This window comes from Leptonotus elevatus, chromosome 8 (genome assembly GCF_054856555.1).
Source record: "Leptonotus elevatus isolate MCC_2025b chromosome 8, RoL_Lele_1.0, whole genome shotgun sequence".
In the NCBI taxonomy this organism is placed as follows: Eukaryota; Metazoa; Chordata; class Actinopteri; order Syngnathiformes; family Syngnathidae; genus Leptonotus; species Leptonotus elevatus.
In genome coordinates this window covers 23,019,532-23,045,561 of record NC_141246.1, presented here as the reverse complement: position 1 = coordinate 23,045,561, position 26,030 = coordinate 23,019,532, and the positions used below count along the sequence as shown (strand labels likewise).

The window sequence follows — 26,030 nt, the reverse complement described above, 5'->3', positions numbered from 1 at the left end:
TAGTCAGTATGATATAGCGCCCCAGTTTTCCACAAAGAACTTCAAATCGTGATTCGTCTGACCACAAAACAGGTTTCCACTTTGCCACACTCCATTTTAAATAACCCCTGGCCCAGAGAAACGCCTGCGCTTCTGGGTCTGCTTTAGAAATGGCTTCTTCCTTGTACTGTAGAGTTTCATCTGGCAACGGCGGCTGGCACGATGGATTGTGTTCACCCACAATGTTTTCTGGAAGTATTGCTGAGTCCTTTCTGTGATTTCCCTTACAGTAAGCATTCCTGTTTGCGGTGCAGTGCCGTTTAAGGGACCGAAGATCACGGGCATCCAGTATGATTTTTCAGCCTTGACCCTTACACACAGTAATTGTTCCAGATTCTCTGAACCTTTGGATGATGTTATGCACTGTAGATGATGACTACTTCAACCTTTTTGCAATTTTTCGCTGGTAAACACCTTTCTGATATTTCTCCTCTATCTTTCTGCGCAATATTAGAGGAATTGGTGATTGTCTTCCTATCTTCGCTTCTGAGAGACACTGCCACTCTGAGAAGCTCTTTTATCTCCAATCAAGTTGCGAATGGACCTCATTAGTGGTAACTGGTCTTCCAGCTGTTTTTTTTTCTAAGTGCAATTGACTTTTCCAGCCTCTTATTGCTACCTGTCCCAACTTTTTTGGCACCATGAAATTTTCAATCAACATATTTTTCCCTTAAAATGATATTAATGAGTTTTCCTCAGTTTAAACTGACCTGACATCTATTTTCTATTCTGAACAAAATATTGAAATTTGGCACTTCCACATAATTGCATTCAGTTTTTATTCACAATTTGTATAGTGTCCCAACTTTTTGGGAATTGGGTTTGTAGTTACCGTGCCTGTTTTGCTATATAGTTAGATGTAACAAAGGGACAAAGTATAGTGGGCTAACTGTTGAGCAAGCTGCATACGATTTTGCTGATTTGTTTGTGACTGTTTATTAAGTCTGAATTCCGTTTTAACAATGCAAAAAAAAAACTATAATGCCTTAATAAAGGTCCCCTTATTGTAACGCGATGTGTTGATGCGCCGGAGTGATGAAGAAACAAAACTTTTACTGACTTCCCCTCCGAGTTGTAGCTGTTCATGCTGCCATTGTTGGACTCTCTGCTGGGTTGCCGGCTCATGTTCCTGGTCAGCTCCACTGCCATGCCCGTCTCGGTGCTCCTCTGGATGGGTGCTCCTTTCTCCTTTTTAGCCTTTGCCTCTGAAAAGAAAAATTATATTGTCATTTAGACCATTATTTTCAAACATGAAGATTCCACTTAACATGTAATAATGCACTAGCCCCCCATCTTGTAGTTGCAAAAAACAGACCAGTCACCATCCCCCAATGTAAATTTGTAGAAACGAACCATTACAGCAGACTAAAAAATCAGTTAAGTTATTAGTCATGTGTCCATATGAGTTTTACGCTCTCCCTCCAGTAGTCAGTAGTAAACAGAAAATTGTTTGCATGCAGCATCTCACCTGACTCATTATATTGGCACAAGTGGTACAAAGAGAAAATATGTAAAAACAAAACAAATCTAAAATCTAAACTGATATATATAATTGGAGAAATTCCTTACCTACCTTTGCACTCATCCAGCACATACAGAAAAGATTTTTTCCCCCCCTTGCATTGAGCTACATCTCCTAATATCTCTGCTTCCTATCTCTCCCTTGCACTTCAGTGACAGGAGGCTAGATACACCCCTCCAGGCCTGTGCTCAAATAGCTTTTAATGTCTGATCCAAAGAAAGGGAATGTGGTGCTTGCTTTCCTGGTGAGTCTGTGAATGGGAGTTGCATTCAGAACGCCAAGTATCACGTGTGACTGGGAACTGAGCTTTGGGGGGCTCTTAGCTGTGTCTACAATGTTCCCTTATGTTCCTAAAACACATCATTCTTGTTTTTTTTTTGTGTGGATAAAATGCACTGGGACAGGGGGGAGGAACCTTTTCCAGAATAAAAGGACATTTGCAATTAGTGGTGCCCCAGTACAGTCTATACCTCAGGACAAAGCATTTTTGTTGTGCAACATTGTTTTGATGTGCACCTCAGAAAACCTGCACTGAGCACAGATGTTGGTGTGGAGTCCACTCAATAAAATAGTCTGATTAAAAAATGGTGGACGAAAAGAACAAAACTGATTCGTTTGGACAGCTGAAACACAAAACCCTAAAAACTAACATGTCAATTCTATTTTTCGTTTTTATCCCACCACAAAGAATTGCATATGTCACGTTATCCTCAGCATACATTAGATATCATTTGACAGTCATGGAAGACTTCACAGAAGAAGAATGCCATTTTTTGATGTTGTGAACGTTTGCTTGGAAACTCACCAGGGCCACTTATCTGGGAAGTGCTCCGGCTGCGGCGGTTTCCGACGATGGCCACCACCCGGGCACTGAGGCTTGAGCGTCTCTTCTTGCTGCCTCCACCCACTGTACCTAGCGCTGTGTCAGATTGGCTGCCGTCTGTGCGCTCCTGGGTGTAGATCTCGCCACTAACACTGGAGCTCTTGAGCATGCTGCGTCCCGCCGACGCTCTCATCTGCCGACTGAAGAAAGAAGACACTGAGTGAATCATATCATGCGGTTCTTCAATGGTTGGACATCTGTATTTTACTGTACCTTCACTGCACAAGTTACTTGACTGACATTCCGTGATGACATTAACATTTTAAATTGACAGGCGTGATGTAATAGAAGTCAGTTGGCGTAGGCTTTAGCTCCCTTTTTGACCCTTAACTCAAATAAGTACAATTGCCAATACATACATAAGCTTTAGACCAGGGGTGGCAAACTCAGTCCTCGAGGGCCAGAGTCCTACAGGTTGTAGATGTCTCGTTATCAGGCTTCGCCAAAGCTAGCTGATGAGCAGATCACATGAATCAGCTGTGTTGGAGAAGGGAAACATCCAAAACCTGCAGGACTACGGCCCTTGAGGATGGAGTTTTCCCATCCCTGCTTTAGACGTTCAGCATTTTGGAGTCAGCGAGTTAAAAAACAAAACAACACAAAAAAAACAATAACCAATCACCGATCCAATTAGAAGGTTATATCTACTTAAAATATATCTATCTAAAGCATGTTTATTTACTGTACAGTCAGGGGACCGGCCCAGCCCACTGCAACAGTAATGGAACTGTCACTTTAGATATGCAAATAAAACAAAGTAAAAAAAAAAAAAAAGGTAAAAACAATAATAAAAATTGAGATATTCATACAGAATATTCTAATTCTGCACTTAAAGTTACAGAAATTGTAATGTTGACAGGTTGAAATCCCTAGTTTTTAGAAAAATGGGTTTAATGTTTTGGTCTTTGCATCTTTCAAATGTTCATAGCAACCAGTACCTATCAGTAGAAAGTCAATTCCAATCGCAAGTAAGGCAATCTTCCGAGATTTGAACCCTTTATAAAACATTTGGAAGTTTGACCTCCCAACAGATGTAATCAGCCTCAACTTTAAAGATTACATTCATCTTACAATTCAGCTTCTGAGGCATCAGCCAAAGTTCTTGGTCCATGTGGTATTATCTTGTTTAAATAAGGTCATATTATAACACTGGGAAATTTGATTTAATAATTTTGTGTGAATCTAAAGATTATTTGCCATTTGGTGTGGCCTGTGACAAGTAAGTTTATCGATAGCTTAGCATGGATGTTTTTATCTCAAATGCTTTTGATCACATAAAGAAAATGAAAATGTTATGATGGTTCAACATTTGAGGCGAAAAAATTATGGTTGTTTTTAATAAATAGGTGCCCAAGACGTGGCGCTAGCTAGAAGCTAGGCTAAAAACACTCCCTAATAAATGCATACTGTCTAATAATTGCTAGTTTTCATACAATTCTATTACAATTTTAACTTTTGTGCTGCTGGGAAATGAAACTAGAGACCTCAAGGAGGCTATTTGTGGAGAAATTTCAAAATAGACATTTATGTCTAAAAGATATATACAATAATTGTCAGTCCCTCAAAATTAATCCTTCAAACATGCGGACCCTTTTGACGGAGCGGGTCACATATTTATTGTGTGTTTAAGTTAATTTTCAAACAAGCATCTACACATGGGCAGAAGCAACTAAGTGCTTGATGCTGCCGCCGACGTGTTTGGATTAGCCACTGCAGGTCAACGCCCTCAGATGGACTCAGTGTGCTAGAGGAGAGCCTGGACATGCTGCACCCATCACCATCAGTATCTACGCTGTGTGAACCTCTGACTGATGTAATAAAATAAGTTACAGGAAGAATTGGAATACTGGCTTGAGGTCTTTCTACTGTACTATGCATGGGGGTTAAGGGAAGCTGTGCAGCAGAGGGGGCAGATGGAAGGGGATGATCCTGCTGTGGGGGATGGATGGGGTCCCGATTGTCACAGCACAGGACGCATGCAAAGAGGGATCTGAGATGTGCACTGAACAAACACACAGATACAAAAACAAGATACGGTAACACAAAACATAAACTGCACTGAACAAAATGCTGATCATGTGGTTGTGTCCAATGAAAAGTGACAGATGCCAAACTGTGGCCATAGAAGGTAAAAAACCTGATGAACATGTCCAGTTGATTTTAGAAACAAAACTCACATCATACAAATTTCGTGAATTAATTGAAAATAGCGGAAAAATACGCAGAAATTATGAAAATTGTATCTAAATGCAAAGATTTGAGAGAGCTTGTCTTTTCTATTTCCGGGCCTCATGGTAATTAGAAGGAACCATGCTGCTGACTATTATTAGTAGTTGATTAATTGTTGTCATTATTTGTAAAATATACAGTGGTGTAAGGGATTTGGATCCTATAAATGCAGTTATATTTTATTTTCCTGTATTACTACAGTATAGTAAGTCAGCACCACATAAATACGTTTTATTTCTATTAAAGAAATCAATACACTGAAGTAACATTCTACAATATATTATAATATAATGTAACTGTAGCTCTGTCCAAAACTCTAATTGCCATTACTTGAAATATGATTACATGATAATCTCTAATGCCTGACTTGGCAATACTTGTATGAGAGAATAAAATCTGATAATGATCAGAAACAAACATACTAGCCAGACATTAATTTCCCTCTTACAAGCCGAGAAAAAGCATGGCAAAGATTTTCCTGTGTTTACAGAAGTGAATTGTAAAATATGCTCAATCATCATACAATTAAAAAAATAAGCCTTTTCTGTCCTCCTTTTCTGACCTCAGTGCATTAGCTATCTAATAGTTGCACGATATCACACGCTGCTAAGGACCGTTATCCCTGTCAAACATACAGCAGCTGTTCAGCCATGGGGAGGAATGGGAGTGGTGTGTGTGTGGGGGGGGGGGGGGATCAGAGAGAGAGAGAGAGAGAGAGAGAGATGAGATGTATGAATGTTTTCTTTATTGCTTCTTTTGTTTTAAAAGTATTGATTTTATTCTCACTCAATTCCAAAGTTGGGACATTGTGTTAAATAAAAACAGAATACTGTTTTGCAAATCAGGTTCAACCTATATTTAATTGAATACACTACAAGCACAAGATATTTAATGTTCAAACTGATTAACTTTATAAGAAAACAGTGAAAGATGAGGACTGCTCATCAAACACCTCCTTGGAACATCCCATAGGTGAATAGGCTACTGTTAATTGGGAACAGGAGGGTGCCATGAGTGGGTATAAAAGGTGCGTTCCTGAATTGCTCAGTCATTCACAAGCATAGATGGGGCGAGTATCTCCTCTTTGTGAAAAAGTGCGTGGGAAAATAGTCGAACAGTTTAAGGACAATGTTCATCATCTATGGTCAATAATATCATCAAAAGGTTCAGAGATTCTGGAGAAATCACTGCTTGTTAACGGCAAGGCCAAAAAGAAGAAGCAAATATTAACGCTATTTTACATGAAAAATAGCAAAGAAACGCTACGGTTTATCAAGAATTACAAAAGCAAACTCATACAACATCATCGCACGGCGCAGTCGCTTCCTGTTCTTCTTCTTTTAAATTACTGGTGGATCACATCTCTATGGTGTATACCGCCACCGCCAGCGGTGGAATCCCCTCTCAATATTGGCAAAAGAAGAATAGATGGAAACGGACATAAGTTGCATGTCCGTTTTGCGTATTTTCAGTAAATTCGCTTAAAAAATTTGAAACAATTGGATGCAAACCTGACTAATATGTAGAAGATATTGCAGCATGAAAAACCAATGTCAGTAAATACAGTTTGGTGCTACATCAGTAAGTGCAACTTAAAACTCTACTATGCAAAGCAAAAGCCTTTTATCAACAACACCCAGAAACGCCACTAGCTTATTTAGACCCGAGCTCATCTAAGATGGTTTGATGCAAAGTGGAAAAGTGGTCTGATGAGTCCACATTTCAACTTGTTTTTGGAAATTGTGGACGTTGTGTCCTCCAGGCCAAGAATCATCCAGACTGTTATGGACGCAAAGTTCAAAAGCCAGCATCTGTGATGGTATGTGGCTGTGTTAGTACCAATGACATGGGTAACGCACACCTCTGTGAAGGCACCAATCATGCTGAAAGATACATACAGGTTTTGGAGGAACATATTCTGCCATCCAAGCAATGTCTTTTGATGCATGTCCTTGCTTATTTCAGCAAGACAATGCCAAAACACATTCTGCACGTGTTACAAGAGCGTGGCTTTATGGTAAAAGATTGAGGGGACCTGTCAGCCATTCAAAATGTGTGATGCATTATGAAGCGTAAAATAGAACATCGGAGAACCCTGGACTGAAACAGTTGAAGCTGTACGTCAAGCAAGAATGGGAAAGAGTTCCACCTACAAAGCTTCAACAATTAGTGCCCTGATATCCCAAACATTTATTGAATGTTGTTAAAAGAAAAGGTGATGTAACACAGTGGTAAACATGACCGTTCCAGCTTTTTTGGAACGTAGGGCAGCAATACAATTCTAAGTTAATTATTATTTGCTAAAAACAACAAAGTACATAATTTTGAACATTAAATATCTTGTCTTTGTAGTGCATTCAATTAAATATAGGTTGAGCATGATTTGAAAATTATTTTATTCTGTTATTTATGTTTAACACATCCCAATTTCATTTGAATTGGGTTTGTAGAGCAATGCCTAAATATTTCTAAATATTTTTGATGATGGCCATCTAAATTACTACCTTAAGATTAATTAATTAATCAATTGAAGTTAGTTAAAATATTAATTAATTAATTAATATTTAGACTAACTTCAAAGAATTTAAATTAAATACGTTCCAACAATGCACAATATAATATATACGGTGCATTTAACCAAAAACGTCTTCATGTCAGAAGGGGGCAAATACTTTATTACAGCACTATATATAGACAGACAGACGGATGGATAGGAAAGGATGGATGGATGGATGGATAGATAGGAAGGGATTGATGGATGGGCAGATAGATAGATAGATAGATAGATAGATAGATAGATAGATAGATAGATAGATAGATAGATAGATAGATAGATAGATAGATAGATAGATAGATAGATAGATAGATGGATAGATAGGGAACTCTCTTCATTTGAAATGTATTTATTTTTACCTGGACTCTTCGGTTTCACCAGCTACCGTGTGTCTCCTGCGCTTCAACTCCTCTGAGAAACGTCTCTTTCCTGCCGCCCTCTTCCTCTCCTCTTCCCTAGTCACTCCCCATGAGATCCTCCTGTCCTTTTTTTCCTCCTCTAATGACTTAGATCTGAGTCAAGTTTGTTTTCAACCCCCATTCATTGTGTTTGTATGTGATAGAGAGAAGTGCACACAGTTGGACAAAAACATGCAGCAGTTGCCATGCAAAAGAGAAAACATACACAGCCATTAGCATGCATATTACAAACAATATATCCAAACACATAATACTTCAAAAACTATTGTTACTACTAACTTCCAAACATGATAATGTAGTTGAACATAACCAAATGGAATTTTAAAATGTAATCATAGTATGATCAAACAAAGGGACTGACCTAAGACGTCCCCCTGGGCGTTCTGACTGGATAGACATGTAGCTGGTGCTACTGAGGCGAGAGGCACTGCTGGCACGGGAGAGAGCTGACATATCGCTCATATCACTGTCTGACGATCTTGCAGACATGTTGTCACTGCTACGTCGCTGTTCTGCAAACATCTAAGAACAGGAAGCAGAGATTTATCATTTAAAAGGGAATCTCTTGAGTCAAACACAGGTTGGGTTGACCTCTGGCCCATCATAAAGTAGCATTTTCTTAACTGTCATATTTAAAAGTTAATACTTGTTAATGATAAAAAATTAACAATAAGATGCATATTGAGAGGAGTCTCACATGCCGAGGTGAATTATGTCTGAATATGTAGATAAATAAATCATCTGCTTTAGAGATTCCACTTTATTTGGATTTTCTAATGAAGATGAGCAAAAAGCAGGCTTACCTCCCGTTTATTCTTGAGGTCCGACTCGGGGTCGTGGGAAGATGAAGGCCGGTAGGAATGTACTTTCATATGCAGCTGTCGGGCTCGCTCTTCAACTGCTAGGGCTAAGGTAAAACAAAGAATGATCATTTTATTCAGCCATGTAAAATAGCAAGGGCTGCTTACTGACTAAGTGATAATAAATACAGTAGTCCATGACATACCGTGAATGAGAATGAAAAACGATGGATAGCATTGTGCTCACACCCACATAATATGCCATAGCTTTGTCCTATACAAATTTTGACACAAACTCTCTGGCTTGTTTCAATGCTTGATTAAATTTCCACTCTGTAAGATTGATTAATTTCCACTGCATAGGTTAATTCAATTTCCATTGCGCTAGCATCTGGAGGAGATTAAAAAATATATATATATATCACAAGTGGTTCATAAAGCTTAATTTTCCCAGCACTAGTCACAGGCAAGCTGGAGGCTATCCCAGCCGACGCTGGCCAAAAGATGGTGTTTGGCCTGTCACGATAAAAAAAAATTCTAGACAATACATTTTCCTAGAAACGATCATGATAAACGATTTTTTAAATGCCACTAATATAGTGATAATGATAAAAGTACCTTTTTAAGTGCAATTACCTTTTAGGTGGGCATTCCATCAGTAATGACAGACTGCCTATCGATCCGTCATTGATGGACGCCCGTTTTTCTGACAAATAAGGAATGACCGACTGGCAACATTTTGTAAATTGCCCACCTCTGTTGACAGATCTACTTATCTTTCTATGACTAGACCGTGAAATGAAGTCCCTGCTCTTTGTACATATGCCGAATTTGGATATGCAGACAAGACACAGGAATCAAACATACGAGGGGAGTGGAGACGTAGGTGGGCCCAAGCCTCTCCACCCTGAAACATCCCTAACAGGCCAAAAATAAATAAAAGGCCAAAATACAGGCTGGGGGGAGTGGAGGTCGAGGACAAAATTACCACCACACGTTAACAGAGGGCTCGAGGCATTGATTGAGTGGAATTTAATTTGTATACATCTAGCATTTATTTTTGAGGGAAATCCGTCGGACAGTACCTTTAACAAGTTTTAAAAGTAATTTAATGCATTTTATGAAAGCTAAGGCCTTAAATGGCATTGAAAAGCATTAATCACAATGTCCTAGGCATAAAAAAAAAATCCACCTGCAAGATGCACATCGCCCATTATCATTACCATTCAACTTTGACTCCACTGGCAAACAGAGTAGTGTACTTGCATCCACACGATACCTTGTTCTATGCTGCTGCTCTTTGCCGGAAGCTGTGGAAGCTGCCTGCCCCTGCGACCTGATGAAGGGGTCCCCACTGGGGAAGAAGGGCTACCGTGAGGGTGTGTTCTGGCAGACAGAGACATAAAGACAGAAAGTGGTTAAGGAATGGGGAAAAGCATATACGGTAAATGTTTATTTTTTCAGGGGAAGAAACAAGATCAGTCAGGCAAAATAAAAAGTGATAATCCAGTAAAACTGGGACAGAGCAGGACATAAATCAGCAAAGAGGCAGGGGAAAGGTTCGAGAGAGACAATGAGAGTGAGCAACTGTGCATGTACAGTATACACAATATACCCACATTGCTACACACCACTATACATAATTTACATTAAGAGGAATTACATGGACAGTTTATACATTATGCAAGAAATATCTATGAAGGTTTTTAAGAGCTGTGGGACATTCTGGAAGGGTCTGAAAAACTTTGCACCCACCCAGCTCTCTCAAAGGTTTGACGGAATGCTAAAAATTCAGAGGTGTGGCGATTTCATGTGGTTCTTGTACATACAAAGTGAGCAACAATAGGACCACATAGTAGGAGAGGCCTGCTGCTGACAATAGCATGCACCTGTCTGTCTGCGTAGGGTTTGGAGAGGACTCAGCCAAAGCTGTCTGGCCAAAGGGTCTCAGTGGCCACCCTTTGCCCCTACTGCCCCTGAGGATAGAGGTGGGCTGGATGCGACTGCCGTTTGCAAAATAATGAAAATTAGAAAGAGAAATTTGGAAAAACACATCTGAAATAAATGTTGCTGATGTTGTACTTTTAGGTGTAAAGTATGCCAATTTGACTCAAACTATGTAGGCTACTGTATGTATTCATAACCACAAGATATTGATGGTGGTTTGTTGGAAGCTAGAAGAGCTTTTAGCCTATGCCTTTTGACAAGAGTCAAATGCTACAAATATCACAACAATATAGATTATTAATAAATTAATCAAGTGAATCAAAATAAACGGTGAGGCAAGACAAATATGGAATATGGCGTGAGGGTGAATTAATGCTCTCACCTGTCACCCTCCAGGGTTTTTTTGCTGCCTTTTAGACAATCTGCACTTGAAGTATTGCTACCCTCCCTGTTTTGGCAAACAGTAACAACCCAGAAAGAGAAGAAGAGAAACAAACATGATATGGCAATGACAATGATAAAACTAAATAATGAATACTTGCTTGTATGGATATGTCAGACTGAGGATTTTGTTCAGTCACAAAGAAATATGGGCAATCATTGCAAATTCCACCCACATTGTACAAGAAGATACTTTAAAGTCAAGAGATTCAGATCGAGTACACAGTAGTAAGCATGGGTGAAAACGAATAGAAGATTACAACAGCCTCAGCCCACAAAGGTTTACAAGAAAGGTTAAAAAAGTGCAGGTCACTATAACAGTGATATCTTATAAAGAAATAACTATAGTCTGCAGGACTAGTGTCAGCAGGTTGGGTCAGAAAGATATAAGCAGGCAAGCAGAGCAGCAGCATATGTTGGGATGGGGACAGCAGGAACGTCAGGCCTGATACCTGTCTTCTTCAGGGGCCACGTGTTCTACTAAGATCCGGGGATTTGGGGGGATCTTGCGGTGCAATGAATTGGAGCACCTGGAGATATGTGGAGTAGCGGGAGGTGAAGAAAGCAGATGCAATGGAATGGGAAACTGCTTAGCCTGAGGGAACAGTCAAGACTTAGAACCTATTGCATGACACGGGGACAGCTAATGTAGCTCAGTCTAAAGGCAACAAACCTACACAGGTTAATTAAAATGACAATACTGACCCGTAGTTATCTGACCAATAAAGCAAAATGTAAACAATTTGTGACTCAAATGGAAACTCACTCAGAAGGTTATTATCTGGTTTGTATGTTTTGTACATGCCAGTGAATTCAAAATGTTTGTACATGGGCTCCCTCTAGTGAATAGATGTCAAACTCCGGTCCTCAAGGGCCTGCATATTTTACAGGTTTCTTTCCTCAAATACACCTGATTCATCAGCAAGCTCTGCAGAAAACGGATTATGATCCTTATTATTCATTTATTTATACTTATTCTATCATGTTATTGATGTAAACATGTTTTTGTTTTTTAATCCAATTCAATAAATGTGTTATGTACTGATCAGTTGTCTTTAACTTTCAAGTATAATACATTTGCTTTTCTTTTCAAATGTCTGGGCACAATTTGTTTTTAACTTAATGAGCACAAGTCAAACTACAGTATGCACATTAGTGAAGTTTTTTTTGTCTGTTGGTATTTTACTATCTTTGCCCAGGTAGAATTGGGTGTAAGGGGGCTGGTGTGTACCGTCTTGGGATGGAATGCAGCCTATTGAAGTGGCTCCCCTCATTCGCTAAGAAAGACTACAGCTGTGGTTCTCAACCCCGGTCCTTGAGTACCTCTATCCAGCCTGTTTTCCATGTCTCCCTCAACCAACAGAGCTGAGGATCGTTATCAGGCTTCATGCAGAGCTTGCTGATTATCTGATCGTTTGAAACACCTATGTTGGCTGAGGGAGACATGGAAAACAGTCTGGATAGGGGTACTTGAGGGTTGAGTACCACTGGACTACAGTATAAAAATGAAGTTGTGAATGTTTAATTTTTTTCTCTGAGAGCATGGGCGCCTGTCTAGGAAAATAGGGCCCGATGCCTTCATTAATCAATATTTAAGTGCATTTACCCTCTATATTTTAGCACAGTGGCAATGTTCAAATGCTGCATACGCTACACTACTGTGTTTTAATGGTGGTCCGTATGATGAGAGCATATTTTTTTAGGTGGTACTTGTGGTGGTCTAAAACATTTGTGACTGGACGATATACAATAATGCTATGGGCAAATGCAGAGAATATAGGTGAGCGTCCACAATAGAAAGAATTAAAACATCTAAATGATTTGCATTGTTAAGGTTGGTGGAACTGCAAATCATATAAGCCCCCCCCCCCCCCCGGTGGTAATTTGTACAGAGGGTAAAGTCAAAACAGAAGCAGTTAATTATATAAAAAAATAAAAAAATAAGAACAGTACTTTTTAACTAATTCAGACCCAAAAACATATAAATACGTGATTTAATAATTTGTCCTTCACTCCCCAAAACGTATTTATACGTTTATTTTATTTATTTATTTTTATGCTAGAGCAAACAGAGGGCTTTGATGCAGCTTCTGACATGAAGAGGTCACTTAAAGCAATAGTAGTTATTATTATGAAACTTAGCTATAGTCTAATGCTAATTGCTGCAAAACGGAAACATATACAAATATACTTTTTTTTTCCTGATGAAAGAAGAGACTCTAATCTTTCTGTTGGGAGGTTCCATGTTTTTATAGCAGTAAAACACAATATTCTGTGGCCCTTGCAAAATCAGTCAAAATCCAGTAAAACAGCCGGGAGCAAAGGAGGTTGCTTCAGTGAAAATGGCTGTGAGTGAATGAGTTATTTTATTATATTTTTTATTAAATGGGAAGTGGTGATTTATGCCTGAATTTCCTGTACTCCTCTTTTGATACAAGTTCTTCTTCCTGGGGGAGTTTGCTGTAATGGAGGTCTGCGTGGATGTCATTTGACTTCCCTTCACACTAGTTGCTACTGATTCAACAGCTGCATTATATCTTTGAAATTAAAACGTATTTTGCAGATACCATATTGAAGGGTAACTTATTCTGATTCCAATGACAAATAAACTATGTATGGATTTTGGAATGTACAAATAATGTTAGGTTGGCTTGAGCACATGAAAACTATTTATTCTTAATACCTGTCTCTGTCAGAAGAGTAAAAGTTGGTGTCTGGTCTCAAACACGTGGTGCTGGCACTCCTCACTCTATCCAACGATGGCTGCAGGTCACTGCACCACCACGGCATGGCGGCAGAGAGAAGTCAGGTAGAAATCAATATGGAGACATGAAGGACGAAAGGAGACAGGGTGGAAGTGATTGCAAATAACGATGGAAAATCAGAGGGGGAAAATAGAAAATAAATCACACAGAATGGAATAATCAAATCATACAGAAGCAGAGAAACAAGCAGGAGACAAAGACAGAATACAAAAGGCCATCAGACAGTGCCGTAACATGTCATGATTCAAAGGCTGTATCTCAATTTATCATAGCCATTCATTCTTTCATACACTGTGAGACCACTCAGATGAAAGGTTGGTGAACTGCCATGGAAACCAGGTCTAAGTGGAAAAGTGTCTGCTGGTGTGCATGTGAGAGAGGGAAGAGGAGAGAAGCCAGCTTTCATCTTACTATCTGATGCATACAGTCTGCCTGCTGCTGCTTTTTGTTGTCGTGTCACGCTACACTAGGACAACAGTTATTTTCAACAGATGGTTGGCTCAGTACCATCGCATGACTTGAACATAATGGGTTCAGGCCAAGGGCCTCCTCACATGGAGGATGACAAGGGCTTAAGATTTTAGTGCTCGTTTAATGCTTTTCATTTGCAATTTTGAGTACAAGCTTAAGCCTCTGTGTGTTGTCACCCGCAAAAGGAAGGAAGGAAGCACACGTTAGGGGGAGTCAGGAGAGGAACCGTCAAGAAGCGGCATTTTCTTACCTAACTGTGACCTCATCAGTGAACCTGAGCACACGGTGTGCAAAGATACTACGATGCACGTTGTTGCCCCCCTCTTGCCTTTGGGGCAGCTTGCTTTTTAGGCATGCAGGGAGAGTGGAGCTGAACACCATCCACGCCCATGAAAGGCAAGAAAAAGTGCAAAGAAAGGCAAGAAAAAACTAAATGATGTGAACAGAAACAAAATGTGTGAAGGGAACACTAGTGTGGAGCGACAAAGCTTTGAACACTACTCGCATTGAAATGGTCACACCAAAACGTGATTTACTATTTGCTTTTCTGTTCAATGTTACAGGTCAGTAAAGCAGGAATGATTTCAAAATGAATGGATGGCAAACATAAGCGTGAGAAAATCATGATGTAAGATTAGCCCAGACATTCTCTTTCCTGACTGACTACACGCATATCGCTGGCATTGGGTCGACACTCCTACAGAGCCTTGCAAAAGTATTCATCCCCCTTGAGACTTTCAACATTTTGGCACGGTACGACCACAAACATAAATATATGTCATTGACATTTTATATGAAAGTTCAACATAAAGTGAAACAAAATATATGGATATCTTATTCTAAACTTGTTTTACAACTAAAAAAAAAGAAAAGTAGGGTGTACAAAATCTCCCCACCCCATGAATTAATACTTTATCGAACCCCCTTTTGCTGCAATTACAGCTTCAAGTCTTTTATGGTATGTCTCTATCAGTTTTGCACATCGGGAGGATGAAATGTTTGCCCATTCCTCCTTGCAAAACAGCTCCAGCTCAGCCAGGTTAGATGGAGAGCATTTGTGAACCACAATCTTAATCTTTAGTCAGCATTATAAAGACTAAAGAAGACACCAGGCTGGACGGGGACAAAGTTGTGGACAGATTTAAAACAGGAGAAGGATACAAAAATATTTTAAAAGCTTTGAACATCATACGGAGTACTTTTCAATCAAGCATCCATAAGTAGATGGAGTACCAAACAACCACAAATCTACAAGACAAGGTTATCCCTCCAAACTTTCTGACCGATGAAGGAGGGCACTCATCAGAGAAGTAACCAAGAGGCCTTTGATCACTCTAAATGAATTGCAAAGATCCACAGCCGAGGTAGGGGAATCTGTCCATGGAACAACCATCAGCCGAGTACTGCACAAATCTGGCCAGAAGGGTGGCAAGAAGAAAGCTATTAGTAAAAGTGAGCCACAAGAAGTCACTTCTGCAGTTTGCCAGGAGTCATGTAGGAGACACTGCTGATGAGTGGAAGAAGGTGCTCTGATCAGATGAGACCAAATTGGAACTTTTTGGCCTACATGACAAACGCTATGTTTGGCGTAAGAACAACACTGCTCATCAGTCTCAACACACCATTTCCCACTGTCAAACATGGTGGTTGGAGCATCATGCTCTGGGGGTGCTTTTCTTCTGCAGGGACAGGGAAGATAGTGCGAGTAGAAGGGAGGATGGATGGCGCCAAACACAGGTCAATTTTGGGAGGGAACCCGTTTTCACAAATGCTCTCCATCTAATCTAGCTCAGCTGGAGCTGTTTTGCAAGGAGGAATGGGCAAACATTTCAGCCCCTAGAAGTTTTCTTTTTCTTTTTTTAGTCTTTAGTTGCCCCTGTCCCAGCTCTATTCGAACATGTTGCAGGCATCAAATTAAAAATTAAACAATATTTTCATAAAAACAATAATGTTCATCAGTTTGAACTTTCAACATTTTTATCATGCACTAAATTCAATTGAATATAGGTTGAAAAGGATTTGCAAATTATTGTATTCTGTTTGTATTTATATTTTACAGATAGTTCCCACACCACTGGAATTGGGGTTTGCATACAAACGTCCTATAGGATGTAATAGTTCCTCATGAGAGCAGACTAATTATCTTTTGTGATTAACCCATATAAGACTTTTGAAAACATCTTTTACTTAGGAAAGGTTACAAAAAGGTTGGAGAGTACATCAATCCCTCTCGTTGCTTAATTGTTATTTACACTTTGATTTTTAATAACTAAACAATACCAAATAAACAACAATAATTGGTGAATAAACAGTCATTGGAGAAAATATAGGGTTTTGTAATAGACTTTGATGCTTAATAAGTTTTATCCGATTAATTGATGGAATAATCAATAGAATAACTGATTCTAAAATTATTTGATAGTCACAGTGCTAGTGTGAATAAGATTGCACATTCCGTAACATATCTACTCTTAAACTGACCTAATATCTACTTGCTAAAATTGTGAACTTTAGCATGTTACTCCGAAAATAAAAATGAAAATTGACTCATGCTGGCTCCTACGTGAGTTTGAACGTGCTCCTTAGTTCATAACAGCACCACCTAACACCAAAACTTCAGGACCATGGAAATCCTTCACCTGACCTACAAGTCTTCTTTCACACATGGCTAACTCACATGAAATCCACATCTATATTCATTGCTTAACAACACTGGGTCAAATGTTGAACAGATACATATGGAACGTCCACATTACCATTCTTGTCGGCAAAAGCAACAAGATGGCACCAACACAATCTGACAGAGAGACATATGGGCATTTCATGTGTTGAGGAAAAGAAGCTGCAGCAACAAAATGGCTCACCAACTGCACAAATGAGTGTGAAAAAAACTGTACAAGGAAGAAAAAGGGGGAAAAACAACTAGCCTTCTTGCTTACCTGTACATGTCTTTATGGATACCATTTACTAACAGGGGCATTTTGGGAGGGAGTGTGTTGCTATGTCTACATGCACCCCTGGTTGTATGAGCGGAGGCCATGCACATAAAGACAAAAAGGTTGAACAAGCATATAACTGCTGTCAGTGACAACATCAAATACAAAAATTAATCCAAAATAAATGTGCCTTCTTTGAGGACAACTTGTGCAGCAATCTTTTGACAGAGTGATTTTGTGTTGTGTTTACTTGTTAGCTGTAATAGTTGCGCGTGGATACATGTGTGCATTTAAGCAATATTAGAATTTTGTGTTAATTCACCTGGAGACACAAAACATTTGAGGTAATACACACATACAGTACAGTGGTAGTTGTTAGGATATATTGAGGATGACAATGTTGATTGTTCATAGAATAGCATATGCTTGAAATAAAACCGGATGATTGTTAGCTCTCTTTTTCTTTTTTTACCTGTTAGTGTGTAGGCACTCTGCACTCCCGCCTCGGATTGACCTGTGCATCTCCAGGGCCTCACTGTCATTGCCATGACGATGGGTGAACAAATGAAAAATCACCCGAAAAAAACACAACAGAAGAGGATGGCCACTCAGACAGGCATGTGATTTTATGAATGAGAAAAACCATGAAATAAATCATTTTCAACTATCAGTGAAATTTCATTAAACAATATACAGTAGACTGCTGCAGCATGTGGCAATCACTATAGTTTCACACTAACAATAATTAATATCTATATTAAGAGCTGTTCTTTTTGTTATGAGAAGTGAAACGCAAGGAACAAGAATATCTCAACCATGTGCAGCTTTGTCTTTTTTTATTTTATCAATATCTTATCAAATAAATGACTAGCACAGTGTCATCCCCAACATTTGAACCCCTAAAGGTTACCTGTCTTCAGAGTACTCGTAGTCTGAGTCACCGGAGCGTTGGTGCTCTAAATGGGAGTCGTGGTAATGGGAAGGGGACTGGGAGTGGTTACGATTCTGGTGGATCTCATCCAGGCTCCTGGTATCAAAAATAAAGAATTACTAATACAAAACACAAGCACAAAAGGTTAGAGTAAAATACAAAGTAAGTACATTTATTCATGTGGTCTATCTGTGGTAAATGTAGATGTTTTTTTTCATCCAAATTCAGTTCAAATTAGGTCTGTATAGACTGTTCCATAAAAGCAGTGGAGATATCATGATGTCATGATGAAACATATTAAATAATCCAACAGGAGGCCTGTCTGTCCAGTAATTGAAATGTCCAAATAACATTAGCCACAAATAATTTGTGGTTGTCAGACAATTCAATGGTGTGGTCAATAAAGTGACACAGTTTCAAATTTGGCAATAAACTGATTAAAATGCTACCACTGCTTGAGAAATGGTGTACGGTATGCTGAGATCAAAATATAAATATAATTTCTTTTTGTTACAATATAGCTCAGCGGGTCAAAACTCAAAAGCACACAATTTTTTTTTTTTTTAGGTCACGGGCTGATAAACAGACGAAAACTAAATATTTATTTAAAATACTGTAAATGTGAATTGAACCAGGCAGGATACAATATTATTCCAAATTGAATCCACTTACAGTAAAGTTAAAATAACTTAATATATGTTGATTTGCATAAAAAAATACATTCAAACGTTCAAATAAAAAAATATGAGCATGCTACTAAACAAGTCAATCCAAAAATGTTCTTTACAATAATATGTTCAATGCACCCCCACCAACGTTTCCGTTGTATTAATTCAGCAGCGGCGTGCCACCACTCCTAAATCCAACCCGCCACTCCTTTGGGCCAGCCAAAAAAAAAAGAGAAAAAAAAGTGTGCCTTTTGTGTGTGCCGAGTTCCGGAGCTGTTATTCTTCCAACCAAGCATCAGGGCAAATTTTGCTGTGCCAACGCACGTTTCTGATTGGTGGGCGGGTTTCACGCGCGTTACTGGTTGGCTGCTTCCTCGAACCACTGTGAATGGCTGCCTATGATGTGTGAATTTGGAGCGCGCATTCAGGGAGGAAGAAGGCGGAAGAGAGTTGAGGCTGTATGCACTCGAATGTGGAGATTAAACGAAAAAGTGAATACAAAGAGAGATACAATAAAATACCAGACTGCAGTGTGATCTCCTGTCTCCTGCAGTTCATTTCGTCTCGTTTGGATCCCACCTTTTTGGCACGTGCGACGGGCGCTATACACGGAGACGACCCGTACTTGGCCGAGAGACCGAGCAGGAACAGATAACATAATACTGTCGGTATTTGCACTGTGTAAAACAACATCGGTTTGGCTTACGAGGCACAATTTAAACTGCAAACTATCAGTTACACGGTTGTACATGGAGGCGCGAGAGAATTCCACATTGGTGGAGGACACAAGAAAACGAACTCGGAGTTTGTCATCATTCCGGGAGGATTAACGAAGGAACTCCAAGTCTCCAAACGCTGGACATTGGGGTAAACTGGGCATTCAAATTGAAGTTCCGAGCAGCGTTTGTGCGCTGGACGAAAGACGGCGAACACACTTTCACCAAACTGGGACTGGGAGGCAGCGTCGGGCGTGTACGCCACCGTATGTGAATGGATTATGGACGCCTGGGCGAACGTGTCTGCTGGCACTGTTGTTTGAGCTTTCGCGAAAGCCGGCATCATTGCTAAACAGCCGCACGGCAACGAGACTGGCTACGATAATGACGAGGGGGAACCTGGCATGTTTGATGGAGAAATTGCTCAGCTGTTCAATTCAAATACAAAATATGAGGACTTTGATGGATTTGTGGATGAAGACTGATCAAAAAATAACCTGAGTACACTGGTTGAATAAAGTACAACCAAACTCACTGTTGTGTTGCTCCTGCAACCCGCTTGTTTAGCAAGCATGTGCACAATAATGCGGTGTGGTTAAAGTATGGGTTACATTAAAAAGCCCTCCCCCTCGTCGACCGGTGGTTAAGTGTTTGGTTAAGTGTTCGTCTGTATTCCAGGCTACGTGAACCAACTACTTCGTTATTATTCATTGTTGGCTGTTATTTGTGACTTTCTGACCTTCTCAGGTCTAGTATTAATGTCTTCTGGTCTACAAGACATAAAACAATGCTCATATATTGTAAACACAGACAGTGAAAGTGACGTGACCGATTTGAAGTGGCAGGTTATACTGACCTTTGCATGGGCACGTGTGCAGGCCGCGACCTCGCCCTGCACGAATCCTCTCGGTGAGGAGAAACAGAGCGAGAACGATGCTGAAGGGCACGCTGCTGTTCAGGCACAGTCAACGTACTGCCTCGCTCTCTTTCCCTTGAACTACGCTCTCCTCCTACAAAACACACACACCAATAGCTCAGATGTGTGACCTTCAATATGGACACATTAGTTCTGAGAATTGCACTGCTAACTACCTTAAAGTATGATATACTTTTGCAGAAGATCAAGATGTTTCACAGGCAAATGACCAATTTATTAGCAAGGCTGAATAGCTCAGTCTGCGATATTCATTCACAAAAGAGGTAAGCATTTCCTTAAACTTTAAAGTTACAAGTTCCATGGAGCGGGGTTTGTCAAAGTGTAGCTATCTTGAGCCCCTCCTAAGAGAACAAAAATGGTTCAAGCTTGCCCTACTCGACCATCACTGCTTTTCCTGCATGATATTTTCTATCCATCCATCCATTTTGTAGAGGTTTATGTACATCACAGAGACAGACAGCTTCTCGGTGGCAGGGCCTCGGGGGTGGATGAGGTTCGCCCGGAGTTCCTAAAGGCTCTGGATGTTGTGGGGCTGTCGTGGTTGACACGTCTCTACAACATCGCGTGGACATCAGGGACAGTGCCTCTGGATTGGCAGACCGGGGTGGTGGTTCCTCTTTTTAAGAAGGGGGACCGGAGGGTGTGTTCCAACTTTAGAGGGATCACACTCCTCAGCCTCCCAGGTAAGGTCTATTCGGGGGTGCTGGAGAGGAGGGTCCGTCGGGAAGTTGAATCTCTGATTCAGGAGGAGCAGTGTGGTTTTCGTCCCGGCCGTGGAACAGTGGACCAGCTCTACACCCTCAGCAGGATCCTTGGGGGTGCGTGGGAGTTCGCCCAACCAGTCCACATGTGCTTTGTGGACTTGGAGAAGGCGTTTGACCGTGTCCCTCGGGGAGTCCTGTGGGGGGTGCTTCGGGAGTATGGGGTTCCGGGTCCCCTGATACGGGCTATTCGGTCCCTGTACGACTGATGTCAGAGTTTGGTCCGCATTTTCGGCAGTAAGTCGCATTCGTTTCCTGTGAGGGTTGGACTCCGCCAAGGTTGCCCTTTGTCACCGATTCTGTTCATAACTTTTATGGACAGAATTTCTAGGCGCAGCCGGATTGTTGAGGGGGCCCGGTTTGGTGGCCTCAACATTGCATCTCTGCTTTTTGCAGATGATGTGGTGCTGTTGGCTTCTTCAAGCCGTGATCTCCAGCTCTCGCTGGAGCGGTTCGCAGTCGAGTGTGAAGCGGTTGGGATGAGGATCAGCACCTCCAAATCCGAGACCATGGTCCTCAGTCGGAAAAGGGTGGAGTGCCCTCTCCGGGTCGGGGATGAGATCCTGCCCCAAGTGGAGGAGTTCAAGTATCTTGGGGTCTTGTTCACGAGTGAGGGTAGGTTAGAGCGGGAGATCGACAGACGGATCGGTGCAGCGTCTGCAGTGATGCATACGCTGTATCGGTCCGTTGTGGTGAAGAAGGAGCTGAGCCGAAAGGCAAAGCTCTCGATTTACCGGTCGATCTACGTTCCTGCCCTCACCTATGGTCACGAGCTGTGGATCGTGACCGAAAGAACAAGATCCCGGATACAAGCGGCCAAAATGAGTTTCCTCCGCAGGGTAGCCGGGCTCTCCCTTAGAGATAGGGTGAGAAGCTTGGTCATCCAAGAGGGACTCAGCGTCGAGCCGCTACTCCTCCACGTTGAGAGGAACCAGTTGAGGTGGCTCGGGCATCTGGTTTGGATGCCTCCTGGGCGCCTCCCTGGGGAGGTGTTCCGGGCATGTCCTACCGGCGGGAGGCCCAGGGTACGACCCAGGACACGCTGGAGAGACTACGTCTCACAGCTGACTTGGGAACGCCTTGGGATCCCGTCGGAGGAGCTGGCTGAAGTGGCTGGGGAGAGGGAAGTCTGGGCTTCCCTGCTAAAGCTGCTGCCCCCACGACCCGACCCCGGATAAGCGGAATTGAAGACGGAACGGAACGGAACAGAGACAGACACTCAGATACGGTCTCCTCCCACAATTTAAGGACTAAATATCGAACGATTCTTCCTTTCATATAACTGAAATTAGCTGAGCAGATGAAATGTTGTATTATTACTTTTCCCAAGCTGCCGTGCCACCACAAAATGAAGTGCACTTACATTTTGCTTTACTCACCCATAACACACCAATGGGTGGCTGCTGCCATGCAAGGCGCTGCCAGGCCCACTAGGAGTAAATAATGGTTCAGTCTCTTGCTTGTTTGCTTTATTCTCATTACTATTTACATTGTAGATTCTGACTGAAGGCATCAAAACGTAGAATGAACATGTGGAGTTATGTACTTAACAAACAAAAAAAGGGAAATATCTGAAAACATGTTTTAGATTCTAGTTTCTTCAAAATAGCCACAATTTGCTCTGATTGCTGCTTTGCACATTATTGGCATTCTCACCTCTGGGAACTCCTTCAATACTGTTGGAAAACCATTTCAGGTGACTACTCGTGAAGCTCATCGAGGGAATGCCAAGAGTGACTATTTTGAAGAAACTAGAATATAAAACATGTGTTCAATTGCACCTTTTTTTAAGTACATAACTTCACATGTGTTCATTCATAGTTTTGATGCCTTCAGTGTGAATATACAATGTAAAGAGTCATGGTAATAAAGAAAATGCATTGCATGAGAAGGTGTGTCCAAACTTTTGGCTTTGGTACTTTTATATAAAGTACTTTTGGTACTGTATACACTACTCACAAAAACTTAGGGATATTTGGTTTCAGGTGACATTTATGGAAAATATCAAAAATCACGATACAGTGATAAATCATGAAAGTAGGACATTTATGTAGAAGGATGCACTGGTGATTTCCTCATCTCAAACAATTCATTGAAAGAAAAGTTAACAAAAATGGAGGGTACACGACAACAACAAAATTCAACGTCTCAATAACTGGTCATATGCCCTTGAGCAGCTTGACGTCTCTGTTCACAAGTCAACTGTCTGCTAAGGCATGGCATCCCACTCTTCTTGAAGGGCAGCCCTCAGGTCATTGAGGTTCTGGGGTGCAGAGTTTGCAGCCTCTACGCGGCGACTCAGCTGATCCCACAGCTTTTCAATAGGATTCAGGTCTGGAAAAAGTCCAGGCCATTCCATTTGAGGTACACACGCCTTCAACAGCCGTTCCTTGATGATGCCACCTCCACGAGCTGGAGCATTGTCGTTTGTGAATTTTGCCGTTAAGTTCCTCGTTAGAGAACTGCAACTTGTGCAAAAAGTACTGAAACATTTAACAGTTGGACATGTGCATTCAAAAGCTTAGAGAAGGTCACTGTAAAGGTTTCAATGCATTTTAGGCTTGTCCTAAAATTTCACCTGAAAGCCAAATATCACAAACCTTTTGTGAATAGTATAAATAATAAATATGTATATATACTGTATATACATACATATATACATATGTATGTGTGTATACTGTAAAACCATATGTAAATATAAGTGTTTTAACTATTCAACTATTTCTGTCAGATATTTGAGGCATGCGGATCAATGAAAGTAGAGTCAGTGGAATGGCAGTGAACTAAAGCTACAGTTCCACATGCACTTAATGTGACAAGTGATTCTACAGTCAGCAGAGGAGGAGAACTTTTTACTGTAGCCCCTGAGATGTAGTACAGTGCAGACCTAAAATACAGCCAAAATAATATGCACTACCAGTCCAATAGAAATACATGTAATTGAAGATTTGGGTGCAAGTTGTTGGATTTCAGAGTTTTAGGGGGCAATAATCTGTTCTCTCACCCAGTGCTGGGTGCCCATAGGCTGCTACAAGGCAACATGTAGTAACCGTGCCCCCTACCCACCTTTAGTCACTATCATCAAACCATCATCAAACTCTGTATCAATGATGCGATGAGACCCTGCACTCACGCACACACATACAAAAGATGATCAGATTGTGAGGGTCTGCATCTTGTGCACAAGGGACAAATCATCAATGTCCTAAGAAAAGCTAAGACCCCCCCAACACACACACACACAAAAGCATACTTTCGGTTCTCAAGCTGACAGAATGCTGTTAAAACACATACTTTGTAGTTTCTTGCTGGGGCTGTCTCCATGGACATGTCTGCGTGGAAGGTATGGGGATGGCTGAGGCAAAGGTATCGAGGACACATCATGTGTCTGTAGTTTATACCAGTGAGGAATGTCGTCTAACGGGGCAGTCTCCAACTCTATTAGGATCTGAGTTGAAGATGGATACAGAGGCTAGTTGTGAGCATGAACCAGTTCAAGGACTTGGATGGTTTGTGGGCCTCAAACCTACCTCGCCCATGAATTCACTTTCCTCTTCCTGGACCCTGGGTTGGTCCCAGACGGTGATCTCCAGCATGCGTTCGCGAAAGTCTCGCCGGTGAACATGGGAATATAAGAAGGTCTGATTCCACTTGGGCTCTGCACTCTTTTTCACCGTTTTAGTCCGTCGTTTACTCTTGTCACTGGAACAGAAGCATTAATATTATTACCATGGGGCATAAACAGTATAGTGTAGAAGGTTTTGATGCACTAACAGTGGTGTTTTTTGTCAACTTGGTTGTAAAGGATTTTGCTGAAAAATACAGCAGAAAAAAACGTCAAGAATACAGTCAGAAAGTCAGGCAGACAAATGCATCCCATCCATCCATCCATCCTCAATATTTCTCATTAAGGTCACCGGTCAGCTCGACACAGCTGTCACTAGGCAAAAGACGTGCATTTAAACCCTGGACTGATTGCAGGGCACACAAACATTCACTAATCAGTCACCATGAGCAATTTAGAGTCTGACTCTTCAGTTAACCAAGCATGAATGTTTCTGGAATGTGAATGGTAAGCAGAGTGCTCTGAAAAAGCCCAGGGAGAACATGCAGACTCCACACATGAGTGCCTGAGCCGAGGGTGAGACAGAAGCTCTCGCCGGTAATGAAGGTTTGTTAATCACTAGCTAATTCAGGCACACACACATATTAAGGAAATTATTTCCATGACATGGTTCAGGATTATGACAAAAGGCTATTTGTAGCCTGTTTATCTTAGGATCCTTTCATGAATAATTCACTTTCTCTGGTCTGAATGAGTTGATGGGTTTACAAACAAAGTTCATGCCTACTGCTATTTGTTTAGTGTTCCAATAGTAAAAATTCAAACCCTACAAAAATCTTTCACTAAAAAGCATGAGATGTTAACAGGTTTTTTTCTCAAATTGATCACAAGAATGTAGACAAGACAAAGGTTTTCCACATGAAAAAGTAAGGGATAAGTGATAAAGCAGCAGGAATAAATACAAAGAATAAATCAAATAAATTCATTCATTCATTCAAAAAGTGCATCAACAGTGGCATTTGTTGATAACTTTAGTCATTATCTGGATAATTTGGCAGGCCATTACACACTAGCAAGAAACCAAATGCAAGTTAAAAGCACATTTTTTCTCATTCAATGCAGTGTAAATGTTCAAGGCAGCAAATATTGAATATGTATTATCCACACATGCAACGACATGTTCATTAAGTCAATGATCTGTTCCGTTTACAGGCCACCTGTAGTTATTTCACCATAATGATATACAAGCACATGCTATACCTCAGAATGGAAAGAAGACCCAGCAACACTGCCATTTACATTTAAAAAATGATATATGCTGACTAGGGCTGGACAAAATTCAGAATTCAATTCAATGGATGAATTTGAATTTGAATTGACTTCACTCCTCAGGATGTTGAATTGAATTTGAATGACAGGAGGTGCAACTGAATACAACAAAAATTG

General features: G+C 40.8%; 1 protein-coding gene across 15 annotated transcripts in view; it reads right to left on the bottom strand.

The window, feature by feature from the left end:
• rims1b (regulating synaptic membrane exocytosis 1b) overlaps positions 1-26,030 on the bottom strand; it is an 89,459-nt gene that overhangs the window by 5,369 nt on the left and 58,060 nt on the right. For 2 of the 15 annotated variants that reach the window (XM_086081842.1, XM_086081843.1), the window contains 17 exons: positions 24,550-24,721; positions 24,314-24,467; positions 24,086-24,142; positions 20,178-20,331; positions 17,917-18,033; positions 17,479-17,541; positions 17,010-17,087; positions 14,321-14,440; positions 13,518-13,607; positions 10,776-10,841; positions 10,336-10,449; positions 9,726-9,832; positions 8,450-8,553; positions 8,008-8,168; positions 7,587-7,739; positions 2,367-2,584; positions 1,100-1,244 (listed from right to left, as the gene is read on the bottom strand). In XM_086081842.1, coding sequence (XP_085937968.1) covers positions 1,100-1,244; positions 2,367-2,584; positions 7,587-7,739; positions 8,008-8,168; positions 8,450-8,553; positions 9,726-9,832; positions 10,336-10,449; positions 10,776-10,841; positions 13,518-13,607; positions 14,321-14,440; positions 17,010-17,087; positions 17,479-17,541; positions 17,917-18,033; positions 20,178-20,331; positions 24,086-24,142; positions 24,314-24,467; positions 24,550-24,721 — 2,073 coding nt within the window. Of the gene's footprint in view, positions 1-1,099; positions 1,245-2,366; positions 2,585-7,586; positions 7,740-8,007; positions 8,169-8,449; positions 8,554-9,725; positions 9,833-10,335; positions 10,450-10,775; positions 10,842-11,286; positions 11,365-13,517; positions 13,608-14,320; positions 14,441-17,009; positions 17,088-17,478; positions 17,542-17,916; positions 18,034-20,177; positions 20,332-24,085; positions 24,143-24,313; positions 24,468-24,549; positions 24,722-26,030 lie in introns of all 15 variants that reach the window. The other 13 variants (XM_086081850.1, XM_086081856.1, XM_086081841.1 and 10 more) reach the window with 12 other exon arrangements.